This window comes from Orycteropus afer, unplaced genomic scaffold, assembly GCF_000298275.1.
Source record: "Orycteropus afer afer isolate SDZICR_OR568_19922 unplaced genomic scaffold, OryAfe1.0 scaffold00061, whole genome shotgun sequence".
Taxonomy (NCBI): Eukaryota; Metazoa; Chordata; class Mammalia; order Tubulidentata; family Orycteropodidae; genus Orycteropus; species Orycteropus afer.
Genome location: NW_006921648.1, coordinates 9118987 through 9136412, shown reverse-complemented (window position 1 = coordinate 9136412; position 17426 = coordinate 9118987). Strand labels below are relative to the sequence as shown.

The 17426-nt window shown below is 46.0% G+C and overlaps 1 protein-coding gene across 1 annotated transcript in view; it reads left to right on the top strand.

The window, feature by feature from the left end:
- GRIN2A (glutamate ionotropic receptor NMDA type subunit 2A) overlaps positions 1-17426 on the top strand; it is a 538812-nt gene that overhangs the window by 480360 nt on the left and 41026 nt on the right. The window contains exon 11 of the mRNA XM_007939726.1: positions 1714-1901. Within this exon, the coding sequence (XP_007937917.1) occupies positions 1714-1901 (188 nt within the window). The remainder of the gene's footprint in view (positions 1-1713; positions 1902-17426) is intronic.

The following is a 17426-nucleotide window of genomic DNA, read 5'->3' as shown; positions in this document are numbered from 1 at the left end:
TTTTTTGCGTTCTTCTTCACTTCCGACACTAGGAGACTGTTAGCTGCGTCTTAGATGGCCACTTGAAAGCTTTTAAGACCCCAGTCGCTACTCACCAATATACAAGGTGGAGCAACACTTTTATGTATTTTGTGTCTAGGCTGCAGTCTTTACGGGAGCAGATCACCAGGCCTTTACTACTGTGGGGCCACTGGGTGGGTTTGAACCATCAACCTTAGGTTAGCATCTGAGCACTTAAGCATTGCATCACTAGGTCTCCTTAATATACGTTAGACCTCAAAACAACTAAATCTATCAAAAAAGAAAGAAAAATGCTATTCTTATTGACATGAAAACATACTCTGTGTGAAGTGAGAAAACAAAGTGAGTTATGAAAAAGGTCATACGGCATAATTGTCCTTTTGGGGTTAACAGTATGACCTAACTCTAGCCCATAGGCTGGTCTGCTTTTTTTTCCTGTTCAGTGACACTTACTGCAATCCCCACCCTATAACATCGTTCTTCCCGCTTCCTCCCTGCGCCCCTCCTTCCCTTCGTCCTTCCTTCCCATCCTCTCCCACCTTCCTAGCTCTGTCCCTGGACAGATGCTGTCCTCTTGACCTCATGTGCTTGACTTTCCACTGAGTGCATCCCCTCCTGATGTTACTGTTCACCTTACAGGCCTGTCATTGTTTGGCTGACTGTTGAGTTGCAGGGGTTCAGTTCAGTTCCTAGTTGAAGGGTTGTCTAAGGGCTATAGTCTCAGGGGCTTCACCAGTCTTCATCAGACCAGCAAGCCTGGTGTTTTGGTGTTTTTTATGATTCTGAGTTTTGTTCCACATTTTCCCCACTCTTTCTGTGACCTTTTATTGTGATCCCTTTCAGAGCAGTCAGCAGTGGTAGCCGGGCACCATCTAGCTCTTCTGGGGCCAGTGGTCTTTTTGTTTTGTTTTTGTTTTTTGTAAACCTTTTCTTGGAACAGAATCAAAGTCATCACGTATGTACTGTCCTGGCTGCTTTTATGCTGTAGCAGCAGAGTTGAGTGGTCACAACGGAGACCATATGGATGGCAAAGCCTAAAACATTGGCTATCTAGCCCCTTACGGATCGAATTTGCTGACCTATGTTTTAAAAGTTGCATGTGTACGCCTAAAAATTTGGAAGGCTGTTCACTAATATGTTAATTGAAGTGGCCTCTGAGTTCTAGAATTATATTTTAGATTTTATTATATTCTTAGTATATTTCTATATTGTTTGCTTTAAAAAATTATTACGTAATGCATTTTGTAATAGAAACAGCGTTTTTCTTTTGGGAGGCAAATACGTCATCCCTCTTTAGTTCATTTTTTCTCTTCCCTACACGACCACTAAGTTCTCCTGTCTCTTAATGGCCTGGTTTGTACCAACACAACCTTTCTAAACAGGCCGCTGTTCTCTGCTGGTGTGAGTGTTAAGGAGAAGCGCTTAGCAAACCAGCCACCTCGACTGTTTACTCACTTGGGTCTCTGATGCTTCGTGTCTTTATTTAGCCACCCCTTGTAAGTCAGCAAGCAAAGGTTCTGGCTTTTACCTCCTCATTAAAAATAGATCCTTTTATGACAAGGGGCTGGTGAGGCCATGAGTCATCCTCTGCAGTGCAAAACCAAGTGTGTGATGCTGGGTCAGACCTTGGGAGCCGGGCCTCATGACGGTACCCAGCCACCTCTATGACTCCCTGGTTTCTTGTCATTTCAGGAAGCTGGACGCTTTCATCTACGATGCTGCTGTCTTGAATTACAAGGCTGGGAGGGATGAAGGCTGCAAGCTGGTGACCATTGGGAGTGGGTACATCTTTGCCACCACTGGTTATGGAATTGCCCTGCAGAAGGGCTCCCCTTGGAAGAGGCAGATTGACCTGGCCCTGCTCCAGTTTGTGGGTGATGGTAAGACCCTGAGTGACTCCTACTTTCTTTGGGACCGGACACCCTCACGCTCACTCTGTTTTCCAGTTGGCTTTCCAAAGGGTCTCTGTGTGATGGGTTTGCTCACTGAACATATTTATGGATTGAGTGCCTATTGCAGGATGCTGTTGCTCTTTAGGTTACTTACAGTGGGAACCAAAGCTCGGTAACTCACATTTAAAAAAGGAATTTATTCTAAGAGTATAGGAGTAATGATCCCATGGGATTTAAGAAAGCGTTGAGCAAACAGAGTCAAGAAAGACGGGGTTCCCTGGGCTTTCCCAGCAGGAATTCTCTGCAATAGCTCCTCTCTCTAGAGCAGTGGCACTCAGATGGGGAGGAGGGTGATTCTGACCCCCAAGGGACACTTGACAATGTCTAGAGACATTTTTGACTGTCAAGACTTGGTTGTAGTAGGGGCAGTTTGTTTGCGACTGGATCTAGTGGATAGTCAGAGAGACTTATAAACATCTTCTAACACACAAGCTGTGCCTCTCACCCCTACAGCAAAGAATTATCGAGTTCCAAATGTCAACCTTGCTGAGCTGAGAAACCCTATTCTGGAGCAATGCCATTACAAAGCTAGGCTACACCAAGTCCTAACGTTTCTTCTTTAAATTCTGAAGTGTAAATTCCAGAGGAAGGACCCCTGATACTTTGGGCCAAGTCCTCCTTCCCAGACCCATCAGGGGCTGGACCCTGGATTCACCAACAGGTAGAGTCATGTTATATTAATGTGATCAAAACCGAAACCCACTGTCATTGAGTTGATTCACATTGAGTTGACTCACAGTGCCCATAAAATACAGAGTACAGCTGCCCTGTGGGGCTTCCAAGGCTGTCAGTCTTTACGCAAGCAGACTCCCTTATCTTTCTCTGGAGTGGTTGGTGGGTTCAAACCACTGACCTTTTGGTCAGCAGCTGAATGCCTTTTCCATTGCACCACCAGAGCTCTTATACTAACATGACAGCTCCTGTTACTTCCTGTGGAGAAAGGAAGCAGAATTAACCTCTAGAAAATGGACAGTGACCTGAGATCCTATGGGATTACACTACTGTTCAGCCCTTGACTGCCTGTCATGCAAACCATGCAAGGTCTGCCCTCATGGGGTTTACAGTCTAACGGAATTGTGACTTTTATGGACTTTGACAGCTCATGGGGCCAGCCGTGTCTGCAGCACAATTTCCTTTTCTGTCTGTCCTTCTGGACTTCCTGGCAAGGGGTTGCACCATCACTCAGTTTCCTGATACGGTTTTTAGAGGCCTTCCGTGAGTCAGACGGCATGATGGTTCCCTCTGAATTGACAGCACTGAGACAAAAATGCAAATGCAGCAACAGATGGCAGTGTAACCCCAAAACTTGAATAAGTGGGAGTGGGATACAAAAGACGCTGGGTAGGCTTCCTATTCAGACATGGTTACAGAACACGTCACATCTCTTTAGAGCTGGGAGAGGAAAATCTAGCATCCAGTCAGATTGAATGCAGTATCAGAATGGACAGAGGTTAGTGAGCAGGGCTGGTGTGAATCTGTCCCCCTCCTGGAGGACAAACGTCGCCACCCCACTGAGCGTTTTTGTGTTTGTCCTAAAGACTGGACCTGCTCATTCTGAAGTTTAAAACCTTCCCCAACTCCCTGCAACTTTATCTCCTCTTAGGAGCTCTAGTGACACTGTGGTTAAAGCATTGGGCTGCTAACCGAAAAGTCAGCAGTTCAAACCCATTAGCTGCTCCATGGGAGGATGATGAGGCAATCTGCTTCCATAAAGATTTACAGCCTTGGAAACCCTATGGAGCAGTTCTCCTCTGTCATAAAGGGTGGCTGTGAGTTGGAATTGACTTGATGGCAGTGGGTTTAGTTTTGGTTTTCATCTCCTCTATCCACTCCCAGATTTAAGCCCTGGATTCTCACAGTGGCATCAAGAATTCTAAATGTGTTTTATATTTAACACTCAGATAAGAACATCCAATGCTGTGGACTCCCTGTAGGGCATTTGTTCCTGCCTCAGATCACTGGCCCTGTTCTCAGCTGTGTGGTGGTGATTTGTGACTGTGTTGGTCAGCTGTTGCTGGCAAGTCTTGGAGGCCTACAGCAGGGAGCCTTTATTTTGCTCAAGGGAGTGCAACTCCATTGCAGAAGCCCTGCCTGGTCCGTGGAGGCTCTGCTCCCTGCTGCCAGCCCACGGGTCACCTGTGTGGGCTCTGCTTCATGTGTGTCTGTTCGGGGTTCAGGCTGAGGGAGCAGCAGCTGCCTGGGGAAGCTTTCTCCGTGGCTGTGTCAGAGGCAGGGAAAAGCACGGCCAGCTGCGTGTGCCTGTTTCAGGTGTCTGCTTCATTGTATCTGCTGATAACCTTCTGTCCAAAGCCAGTGTGATGGCCGAGCCCTAAGTCAAGGGCTGGGGCAGTGTATTCTACCTGTTGTGGGAGGAGTTTGAGTTATAAGACAAAGGGTGAAGGATGGGGCTCTTTGTCGTGTCTGTTGTTATCAGCTGTTGGTGAGTCGGCCCTGACTCATGGTGATGCGTAATGGAATTGGGCCATTGCAGTCCTTGGGATTTTCGTTGGCTCATGTTTGGAAGCGGATCACTGGGTCTTTAATCTGAGTCTCTATTAGCATGGAAGCTTTGCTGAAACCGGTCCAGCATCACGGTGACACACAGGCCTCCGTCCACAGAGGAGTGGGGGTGCGCTGGCTAGGAGTCAAACCTGGATCTCTCACGTGGAAGGTGGGGAAGCTGCCACCGCATGACCACTGCCCTCGTTGCTCTTTCTCCCTTCCCTCCATTGAAAAACGAGTTGCCATGGAGTCAGTTCTCACTCATGGTGCCCCCATGTGCATCGGAGCAGAACTGTGCTCTGTAGGGTTTCAGGGGCTGGTTTTCCAGACGTAGGTCACCAGGCCTTTCTTCTGAGGCACCCCTGGGGGGACTGGAAAGTCCAACCTCACAGTTAACAGCTGAGCTTATTAACCCTTGCACTGTCCAGTGACTCTAACATATCACCATGGCTGCCCAAGCACTCCTCCATGGGGCGACCTACTCAGCAAACAGGAGCCATGTTTTGGGAAGTAAACAGAGCAAAGCCCTGAACATAACAGGTCACTGGGCAACAAGGATGGAGTGAGTACATGCAAACATGAGTACATGCAAACATGAGTACACGCAAACATGCATGAGTGCTGTTGGAACGTATTGCACTTGACAGGAAACTTTGAAATGTGATGGGTAGCTGTCAAACAAGTGAGTTCCAACTCTAGCCCTACCTACCATTGCTGTTGCTCTCCCAACATCTATTATGAAACAGCTAACCTGTTGAGGAAATAGAATATGCCAGTCACCATCCTGGGTCCACGATCTGTCCTTTATTTAATCTTCACAACAGCCCTATCAGGATTGTTAATAGCAAATATTGCTGTTAACCTCATTTTACAGAGGAGGAAACTGAAGCTTAGAGGGGTTGTGTGCGTTAACTAGTAAGTGGCAAAGCCCCTAGTTCAGGAGCCTTACCTAGGAAAGTGGTCAAGTATGCAAGAATACTTGTTGCATTTAATTCTCTGTCTATAAAAGATAATTAATTATATGCTTGAGATTTATATAGGTCCTTCAGGAATAGCAAGTTATGTATATCTGAACTAAGGCTCTTGTCCCATTCATAAGTACTTCTGCAAAGGAATAATTTGTCTTACCCTCAGTTTATTCCTCTGTGAATGATTATAATATTTACCCAATAAAGTTGTTGTAGGATGAAACTAGAGAATACATGTAAGGAGCCTACCACAGTACCCAGGAACATAGCAATGACTCAGTAACTGTTTTCTGGCACTGTCATCAGCAGCAGCATTACCACCGTCATTACCATCACCACCATCACCATGATCACCATCATCATCACCATCACAACCTCTGCCCCTTCCATCAATGTCATCTCCATCATCGTCACTGTCACCATCACTGTCATCATTGCCACGATCAGCATGATCACCGTCATGATCGCTGTCACTTTCATCACTGTCATCACCATCACCACCATCACGGTCACCATCACCACTATCACCACCATCACCAACATCACCACCATCACCACCATCACTACCATCACCATGATCACCATCATCATCACCATCACAACCTCTGCCCCTTCCATCAATGTCGTCTCCATCATCATCACTGTCACCATCATTGTCATCATTGCCATCATCACCATGATCACCGTCATGATCGCTGTCACTTTCATCACTGTCATCACCATCACCAGCATCACCAGCATCACCAGCATCACTGTCATCATCACCATCACCAGCATCACCACCGTCATTACCATAACAACCTCTGCCCCTTCCATCAGTGTCATTTCCATCATCATCACTGTCACTGTCATTGTCATCATTGGCATCATCAGCATGATCACCGTCATGATTGCTGTCACTGTCATCACTGTCATCACCATCACCACCATCACTGTCATCATTACCATCATCACCACCATCACCATCACACTATCACCACCATCACCAGCTTTACTACCATTATCACCATCATCATCACCATCACGTCCATCTCCACCATCACCACCATCACTGTCATCATTACCATCATCACCACCATCACATCATTACTATCATCATCACCTTATCACCATCATCACCAGCATCACCACCATTGTCACCATCATGACCACCATCACCACCGTCACTGTCACTGTCATCATTACCATCATCACCACCATCACATCATTACTATCATCATCACCTTATCACCATCATCACCAGCATCACCACCATTATCACCATCATGACCACCATCACCACTGTCACTGTCATCCTTACCGTCATCACCACCATCACATCATTACTATCATCATCACCATCATTACTGTCATCTCACCATCACCACCATCACCATCACCATCACAACCTCTGCCCCTTCCATCAGTGTCAACTCCATCATCATCACTGTCACCATCACTGTCATCATTACCATCATCACCACCATCACTATCATTACTGTCATCATCACCATCATTACTGTCATCTCACCATCACCACCATCACCATCATCATCACCATCACAACCTCTGCCCCTTCCATCAGTGTCAACTCCATCATCATCGCTGTCACCATCACTGTCATCATTACCATCATCACCATGATTACTGTCATGATCGCTGTCACTTTCATCACTGTCATCGCCATCACCACCATCATGGTCATCATTACCATCATCACGACCGTCACATCATTACTATCATCATCACCTTATCACTGTCATCACCAGCATCACCACCATTATCACCATCATGAGCACCATCACCACCGTCACTGTCATCCTTACCGTCATCACCACCATTACCATCACACTGTCGTCATCACACATTATCACATTATGTCCACCATCACCAGCATCACCATCACCACCACCATCACCATCAATCACCATCATGACCACCATCACTTCTGACACTGTCATCTGCACCTTTGTCACCATCATCACCTCCACTACCACCATCATCATTCACCACTGATGTCAGTGCACGGCACCAGTATTCAACAGCTCATTCAGTGTTGTATTGGCAGTAATGTGGCCGAGTAAGTATCATGGAAACAACCTTTGTGGTCCAGAACAATGACTTTCCCCTTTGTGGAATATAGGGAAAATAACAAGCAAAAGCATCCATATAGGCCAGAGGTATGTCCCTTGTACTTACAGGTACTTTCTGTCCTGACTCATTGCTTTTCTGGTCAGACTGTCCAGGTTGTCTTCTCAGCTTCATCTTTAAAGACTATCTGGAGGCAAAGTCATGGGAGAAAAGATGACGTTGTTCATGGGGGTGTCCTAAGATAATCTTCCCGGAAAGCCATGTCCAATTCTGAATGTCTCTCTAGGAGTAAATACGTGAATTAACGCAGCTGCATAAATATTTCACTTATCTTATGCAACTTCAACAGGATTAATTATGCTCTAAAATTAGACCTGTTAAAGAGCAAAGTGCCAAGAAGTACCTAATTATTATTCATCCTCAAGACTGGAGTGTTTATCTCTGGTTATAGAATAGCTTTGGTGAGTGATTACAAGTCTAATGAGTGTCGAAAGTATTAAAAAAAAAAAAAATCCCGAATGAGCTGTGTAAATATAACCTTTGAGTGGAATATTTGGTTATTGGGAGAACCTCTTACATGAAGCCTGCCAGGCATTTCTCTATGAAAAATGCTACCTGTCTGCCTTAAGAAGTCACACACATTCCCAATACCACCTTGCCTTCCTTTTCCTAATTGTGTCTTTTCTGAAATGCTGGGGCACACCAAGGGAATTTTGGCTCTCAGTAGTTGAGTAACCTCAGAAGTACTTTCACCATTGATCATAGCATTGATAACCAACATTTACTGAGAAATAAATACCTTCCCATTCATATTCTAAGAAGAGAATGTTGTGGTTCCCTTCTATTTTATTTCCAAGAACTTAAGAGTCTAATTGTTGGTAATGTATATCCTTAAAATATATAATCTTAAAATTAAAGAAAGAGACAGAAAACTGGATGGTGCCCAGCCACCATTACTAAATATCTCAATCGAAGATTTTATAGCAGAATCCTGAACAAAAGGGGGAAAATGCAGAACAAAAGTTTGAATTCTCAATGGAATCCAGACTTTCTGGAGCCACTGAGACTGCCATCAAGTTGAATCTAACTCATAGTGACCCCTCCTTGGGTTTCCGAGGTGGTATCTCTACGGCAGTAGATTGCCCGGTCTTCCTTCTGAGGAATGGCTGGTGGGTTTGAACCACCAGCCTTCTGGTTAGCAGTCAAATGCTTTAGGCCCTACACCACTACAGCTCCCATTGAGGCTGAATGAGCCCCTGAAACTATTGTCTTAAAGATAATCTTTAAACTGTAAACCACAGCTATCCTCTGAAGTCTCTTTGAACCAAAAAAAAAAAAAAAAAAAAACTTCTTTTAATTAATCAAGTAATCTGCTTTGAGCGCTGTACTCTTTTAAAGAATTATCTCGGTGAGATAAAATTGACCGCAGCAACTCCGTGGTTTGGGCGGGAAGCCGAGGGGGCAGCGAGTTTAAGGTAAGGGTGATAGAATGATGTGGAAATGCATAGCAAGAATGGTTGCCCAGCTGGAGAAATGTAACCAGAGTCACTGAATTGTACACGCAGAAAAGGTTGAAGGGGTGTATCTTTAGCTACATACACTTTTACCAATATAGAAAAAACCAAGAAGTATGAAATGTATCTTGAAACAGAAATATATGATCTTAAAATATAAATATTTATAGCAAGTGGTATATACATGAATATGTTGTTGTTGTTCCTATGTGCCATTCAGTCGGACCCAATTCATAGCGACCCCTCCTTGAGTTGCCGAGGCAGTATCACTGTGGAAGTACGTTGCCCAACCTTCCTTCCGAGGAGTGGCTGGTGGTTTGAACAGCAGTCAAGAGCCTTGGGCTCTATGCTACCAGAGCTCCTTGTATATATATATATATGTACATATATATTCTTAAGTGTCTGGTAGATAAGAGCAAAGATAAATATGAGATATTCTAGTTTGTTTTTCTTTTAAGGTAAGAATGACAGGACATGAGTCATAAAGAAAACAAGTGTAGTGAAATTTAAATAAAGCTTAAAAAGGACATTAGTTGGTAGATGTTTCATTAATTTATTCATCTGGAAAATGTCTGCTGAGCACCTGGCACCTAAAAGGTGACCCTTGAATGAGATATGAAGACCGTGGAGGCTGAGACTGCAAGAATATTTCTGGCATTGAAGGGGAGATTGAGCAGAGGGTCCTCCCGGGCCCATCTTGCTTGTGGAGTCGGTGATTCTTTATATGATCCTGGAATTTGAAGATACAGACCCATCACAGAGGTGGATCAGGGCCAGCACAGAGACCCTGAGGGAGCCAGATGCAGTAACTGGATGGTTTGGAAGCTAGTGACACTGGGAGGAAGGAAGGACACTTTGGTTTCTGAGTCCCCTGGTGATGCAAATAGTTCAGCCCTTGACTGCTAACCAGGAGAATGGCGATTCGAACCCAGCCAGTGGCTCTGCCGGAAAGACCTGGTGATCTGTGCCCATAAAGAAAACTGTGGGGCAGTTCTACTCTGTCACGTGAGGTCACTGTGTGTTAGAGTGGACCTGATGGCACATACCAGCACCACCACAAACATATATATATATATGCCCCGGCACCGTGCCAGCGTGTCACTTGGGCCATCTCAGTGACTTCATACAACATGGGAGAGTAGATGTATGATCCCCGTTGTGCAGGCCGGGAGAAGAAGGTGGGAGTCGGTCAGGGGTGCTGCAGTGGGGCTTCCCTAGCTTGAGTGAGGAGGAGGGTCACCTGGGAGCCTCGGGGGGATGCAGGTTCTGGCTCAGGGGTTCCAGGTGGGCCACGGGATTTTATGTTTCTAACGAGCTCCCAGGTGATGCCAGTGCTGCTGGTGTAGGGATACTCCCTTGAACAGCTTTTTATAAAAGTGAAAATGGAACCACGGTCATCTGACTCCAATCCTGATCGTCTTTCCATTAAACCATGCTGCAGGGAGGAATCTTGGTCACTAGTGACCTGGCCACCTTAGCTATGAGTAACGTGCCTTCGCACCAAGAGCGGTTTAATCTCCCTCTTTGTACTTTGCTCAGTTTGCATGGTTGTTGGTTTATTTTTAAACTCAGAAGTACATGACTTATCCCTGGTATCTAGTTGGAGTTTATTGAACAAATGAAATTATATATGTATTTGTGTGTATTTATAAACTATGTGGTATGTGTCATTACGAGGAACCCTGGTGGTAGAGTGGTTAAGGGCTCAGCTGCTAACCCAAAGGTCAGCAAGAGGTTTTTTTTTTCTTATGTCACTGCACTTGTATCAACTTTAAGTATATATGATAGATTCATATATGAAATATTTGAAAGATGACAATAGCTCTTGTCATAAGATTTAATATTATATTAATATTAAATGTTATTATAATGGTACTATTATATTAACAATATATGAAAAAAACAAACCAGTTCAGCTCTGACTGTTGGCGACCCCTGTGTTGCAGGGTAGAATTTGGTTCCATAGGGTTTTCAAGGCTGTCACCTTTCGGAAGCAGATTTCCAGGCCTGCCTTTTGAGTTTTCCTCTGATCTCATTCTTCTTCATATACTTGGATTTGCTAGGATGCGGGTTCAATAAATATAGTGAAAGGATACAATGCTGACGCACACTTTTCCCAATTTTAAACCATACAGTGTCCCTTTGTTCTGTTTGAATGACTGCCTCTTGGACTATGAGTTACGGTGTTGGCAAAGAATACTGAATATTCCAGGGACTGCCAGGAGAGAAGGAACAGATCTATCTTAGAGGAAGTACGGCCAGAACACTCACATCACATATGAGGCTGGCAAGACTTGGTCTCGCATACATTGGACATGTTGTCAGGAGGGACTGGTCCCTGGAGAAGGACATCATGCTGGGTATAATAGAGGGTCAGCAAAAAAGAGGAAGGCCCCCAACAAGTGGATGACATGGTGGCTGCACCAGTGGCTCAAAGGTAGCTCGTGAGGATAGCACAGGACCAGGCGGTGTTTTGTCCTGTCATATGTAGGGTCACTATGAGTCATGACCAACTCGATAGCACCTAACAGCAATGGTGGGTTCGAACTGTCAGCCCTTTGGTTAGTAGTCAAGCACTCAACCATTTGCACCACCTGGGGGCCCCTATGAATGATATACATAATATTAATGTTGATAGCGTGACCATCTCATCCCATTTTCCAGGACTCTCCCACTTCTAAAACTAGTCTGTGGCCCTAGTTAATCATACATGCGTGTATCTGATAGATCTCACAAAGCGAGCGTATATGATAGATCTCATCCATGAAGTGCTGGAAAGCTGTGCTGCTTCTATCTCCCGCAAACGTCATTTCCACCATATGAGTTTGTTGGGTTCCCTGCCCCTTCTGTGCTGCAGCTTAACAAGCTCTCTCTAAAAGCTCACTCGGATCGTTAACCGGTCAGAAGGGACCACACGATCTTGTGTTCCTCGGGAGCTTTGCTGCTGCTGACAGACAGCTTTGGAAACCACCCCGCCCTGGAAGGGAGTTCATGGAGAAGCCCACTGCCTGCCTCTGAACAGGTGACCTTGGTGTTCTACTCCTTTGTGGGCCGGCCGCCCTTCCACTGAGGTGTGCGGGGTGGTTGTGGAAGGTGAGGGCCCCGGGCTGCCCGCCCGAGCTCAGAGGGTTTGTGTGGATACGGAAGTTCTTGGTGTATCTGGGTAGGCTTCTCACACTCTGGACTGCTGGACAGATTGCTGACATCCTCAGTAATGCTGTGCTCCAGCTGCCAAGCTTATAGTCTCTCTGGGAGGGCCAGAGGCCACCACGACTCAGGTGGTGATGCCCGCAGCTCTTCCACCCAGTGGTCCTGTGAGAGACCCCTGCAGCCAGTCTCCTCAGGGCCATGATAATATCATGGGGCTGCAACTTGAGGAAATGCCTGAAGACCCTACCACCATCTAAATATTTTCCCATTCGAGGCAGAGTCTGAAATTCGGCCATTTGAAAGCCTCTCGGGGAAGCGTGGACTCCTCCATACAGCCCCCTTAGCCATGGAGCTCCTCCTTCCTTCCCTTCTCCTCCTAACCCTGTGTCCTGGTTTGATATCCTTTCCATCTTCAGTGCCCAGCCCGGGAGCCCCTCCATGAAGAGTCCCTTGGCACCCTAACCTCTAAGCTCCTACCCTTCCCGCGAACTCCTTGTGCTCCGTGTTTTCAGCCTTCTTGTGGTGTTGAGCAAAGCATGACAAGCTTAGGAGTAAAACCGAAGATTCCATAGCTTCCTAGCTGTGTGGCCTTGGGCAAATTAATTTCCTTGACTCTCAGTTTCAGAGGCGTTTCAAGGATATAATGTGAAAACAAACGTAAAGCCTACGCTTGGGACAGGAGATGCCTAACCATTGCAGGCCTCTCCACCTGCCCTGGCCGCCGACGCTATCATCCCCTGAGGCACACAGTACTCACGGCCATTGTTGCCCTGCCCTCCCGTCAAGACTCAGCACTGTGGGTGCACAAAGAAAATTTTTTGAATGAACAAATGAATGAACTTAATGAATTCAGTGAATGAATTCAATAAATAAATTCAATAAATGAATGAATGGAAATACTAGAGGTATACTCTTGCAGGACTGACTTTCCAAATTAAATATCTTCTCTGATGAAGGAATGTTCTTTTCATTAAGAAGGACATAAGGTGTCTCGAGGGAGAGAGAGGCTAGGAGCTAATCACACAATCGCTATCCAACCTGACAGTCTTCCCAAAGCCTCTGACCCCTGGATTCGCTATAAGACAGAGGCGAGACTCCCTGTTGTCCAGTTCATGTACTGTATCGTTAGGTGCCATCCAGTCAGTTCTGACTCACAGTGACCCCATCTACAGCAGACAAAAAACACTGCCCAGTCCTGCACCTTCCGCACAGTCATTGCTGTGTTTGAGACCATTCTTGCAAACACTATGTCAATCCATCTCATTGAGGGTCTTCCTCTTTCGTGCTCACCTCTACTTCACCAAGCATGATGTCCTTCTCCAAGGACCACAAGCAGGCTGATCACACGTCCAAGGACGTGACATGAAGTTTCGCCATCCGTCCTTGCTTCTAAGGACCATTCTGGCTGTGCTTGCCAAATGGATATGTTTGTTCTTCTGGCAGTCTAGAGAAACCAAAACCAAACTCACTGCCATCGAGTCAGATCTGACTCATAGCGACCCCTCTTTGGGTTTCTGAGGCGATATCACTACGGAAGTAGATTGCCCAACCTTCCTTCCGAGGAGCGGCTGGTGGGTTTGAACCTCCAGCCTTCTGGTTAGCAGTCAAATGCTTTAGGCACTACACCACCAGAGCTCCCCTGGCAGTCCAGGGTATAGTCAGTATTCTTCACCAACATCATAATTCAAAGGCATCAATCTTTCAGTCTTCCTTATTCATTGTCCAGCTTTCCATGCATGTGTGGTGATTGACAATACCATGGCTTAGGTCAGGTGCACCTTAGTCCTCAGAATGACATTTTTGCTCTTAAATATTTTAAAGAAGTCTTTTGCAGCAGGTTAGCCTAATGCAATACGTTATTTGATTTCTTGACTGCTGCTTCCATGGGCACTGATTGTTGATCCAAGTACAATGAAATCTTTGACAACTTCAGTATTCTCATGGTACATAATCTTTCTCACGTAATCCTCTGGGAAGGATGTAGCCAGCAAGACTGTGTATTCACTGGCCTTTAGAAATGGAGTGGGTCATAAATAGCCGCTGGGTCCAGTCATAGGGAAATTGAAGTCCTGAGAGGAGGTATGACCTCCCTTAAGGTTGTATGAAAAGGAAGTGGCAGAATTGGAATTCAAACCCAGATTTCCCTGCTTCTTAGGCCAGTTATAGGGAGCCTTGGTGGCACCGTGGTTAAGCATTTGGCTACTAACTGAAAGGTCTACAGTTTGATCCCATGAGCCGCTCTGCTGGAGAAAGATACAGCAGTTTCCTTCCATGAAGATTGTAGCCTTGGGAACCCTACAGAGCAGTTCTACTCTGTCTTATAGTGTCACTGGGAGGTAGGGTCAACTCAATGGCAATGGACTTGTGATTTAGACCAATCTTACGACCACTCCTTTGTCCGTTTGGTGTACAGTGGTGGCTTACACCTTTTTATGATGCTGGAAGCTATGCCACAGGTATTTCAGATTCCATCAGGGTCACCCATAGTGGACAAGTTTCAACAGAGCTTCTGGACTAAGACAGACTAGGAAGAAAAATCTGACAATCTACCTCCAGAAATTCACCATTGAAAATCCTATGGATAACAACAGAATATTAACCAATATGGGGCTGAAAGATGAGTCTCCTACATTGGAAGAGGGAGCTCTGGTGGCGTAGTGCCTAAGACACTTGACTGCTAACCAGAAGGCTGGCGGTTCAAACCCACCAGGCACTCCTTGGAAGGAAGATGGGGCAATCTACTTCCATAGTGATACTGCCTTGGAAACCCAAGGAGGGGTCGCTATGAGTCGGGTGCGACTCGACGGCACATAACAACCACAACAATGTATTGGGAGACACAGAGGACACCCAACGGCTGCAACAGCAGACTCAGACATACCAACAGTCATGAGGCTGGTGCAGCCCTGGGCAGCATCTCCTTCTGTTGTGTTGGGATGACCAAGAGTCAGAGCTGACTTGAAGGCAACCAAGGACAACAACAGTGACCAACTGTATATGAAACAAAAGGAAGGAAAACGAAACAGTGATGATCCCTAGTTAGATTCTTTTTGGGGAACGCTTGACCCTCTTTGGCAGAAGCAACAGGCAAAGAGCGTAGTGGAGCTGCCTGCAGGCAAGCTGGTTGGCGACTCAGTCCAAGTCATGAAAGCCTCCCATAGTGCAAGCTCTGTTCTGCCCAGGCCCTGCCCCCTTCCTTACTGCACAATAGAGGTAGGACAGGAAAGGTGACACAGAACCGTGCAGGAACCGTGCAGGCAAGCATCACGCCCAAGAAGCTCTCATGCATGCCCACCTGGTATGTCATTGGTGGGTGCCATCAAGTCAATTCTAATTGATAGCAACCCTTTACAACAGAGTAAGGAGGTCTGGTGGTGTAGTGCCTAAGGCATTTGACTGCTAATCAGAAGATTGGCAGTTCAAACCCACCAGCCACTCCTTGGGAGGAAGACTGGGCAGTCTACTTCTATAAGGATTTACCACCTCAGAAACCCAATGGGGGTTGCTATGAACAGGAATCAACTCGATGGCAGTGTTTTTTTGTTTTGTTTTTAATACAACATTGTAGAACTGACCCATAGGGTTTCCTAGGCTGTGATCTTGACAGCAGATTGCCTGGTCTTTCTCCCACAGATCCTGTGGGTGGGTTTGAACCACCAACCTATCGGTCGGCAGCCAAGTGCTTAACCATTGTGTCACCAGGGGTCCTTACACCTGGTCCAGGCCTTTTATTTGCAAGGCAAGCCTTGTCACAGCACCTCCCTCTGTCTTCACTCAAACCTCTAGAGTTCCAGCCCAGACCCCCTTTCCCATGGTCCAACTCGCCCCATCAAGCTATGTTGCTTCCCCCTTAGTTTCAGTGTTACTGGCTTGACATGTGGATTTGTTCATTGTCAGTCATTCACTTGAGTAGAGGATGCTCAGGGCCTGGCAACCAGGAGTGTTGTCTGCATAGTCCAGTCAGAATCTCCCAAACTGGGCTGAACTCCACCTGTGTTCTCTGCTGACTCCCGTCCTGCAGCCCCAAGCATTGAAACATGCTAATGCTTCCTCCTCAGATTCCCCAGTGTGTGTGCCTGTGTATTTCACATGTCATCAGTGAAGAATGGTGTTCCTGAATTGACTACCTCAAGGCAGGGATCCAGGTGTTCCCACACAGCTGGCAGTAGCATAAGTCAGCCCTCATGGTTCTGCCCTGTTTGTTGATCAAGGGTCAACATGAGCTCTGGACTGTGGGACTCAGTCTCCAAGCAGGAACCTTGGAATCAGTGGCCAGGGATTGTGTGTGTGTGTGTGGGGGGGCTCACAGAGTAGGTACATGAGTGGCAATCTGTGCTTTGTTCTGCTAGTTTGTGATTGAGATGTTAAACAAGAGGAAGCTTTTTCGGTAGAGGCTGCAAAACTGGATGGCTGCCCAAATCCAGCCCACTGCCCATTTTTTAAAATAAAGTTTTATTGGAACACAGCCATGCTTATTTGTTTCCATATGGTCTGTGGTGGCTTTCATACCACATCAGTGGAATTAAGTGGTTGTGACAGAGACTGTGTTGTGGTGGTGGTGTTCGGTGCCATTAAGTTGGTTCTGACTCCTGGCAGTCCTGCGTTCAACAGAACGAAACGGTCCTGCGCCATCTTTATAATCATTGCTGTGCCTGAGCCCATCGTTGCAGCTACTGTGTCAATCCATCTCATTGAGGGTCTTCCCCTTTTTTATTGACCCTCCACTTTACCAAACATGACATCCTTCTCCAGGGAATGGTCTCTTCTTACAACATGACCAAAGTAGATGAGATGAAGTCTGGCATTCTCACTTCCAAGGAGCATTCTGGCTGTACTTCTTCCAGGACAGATTTGTTAGTTCTTTTAGCAGTCCATGGTACCTTCAGCATTCATTGCCAGCACCACAACTCAAAAGCATCAACTCTTCTTTGGTCTTCTTTATTCATTGTCCAGCTCTCACATGCATATGAGGCAATTGAAACTACCATGGCTTGTGTCAGGCACACTGTAGTCCTCAAAGAGACATCTTTGCTCTTCAGCACTTGAAAGAGGTCTTTTGCAGCAGATTTGCCCAGTGTTATACATCATCTCATATCTTGACTGCTGCTTCCATTGGCATTGATTGTAGAACCAAGTAATACGAGGTTTTTGGCAACTTAAGTCTTTTCTCCACTTATGGGTCCAGTTGTGAGGATTTTTGTTTTCTTTATATTGAGATGTAATCCATACTGCAGACTGTATACTTCAAT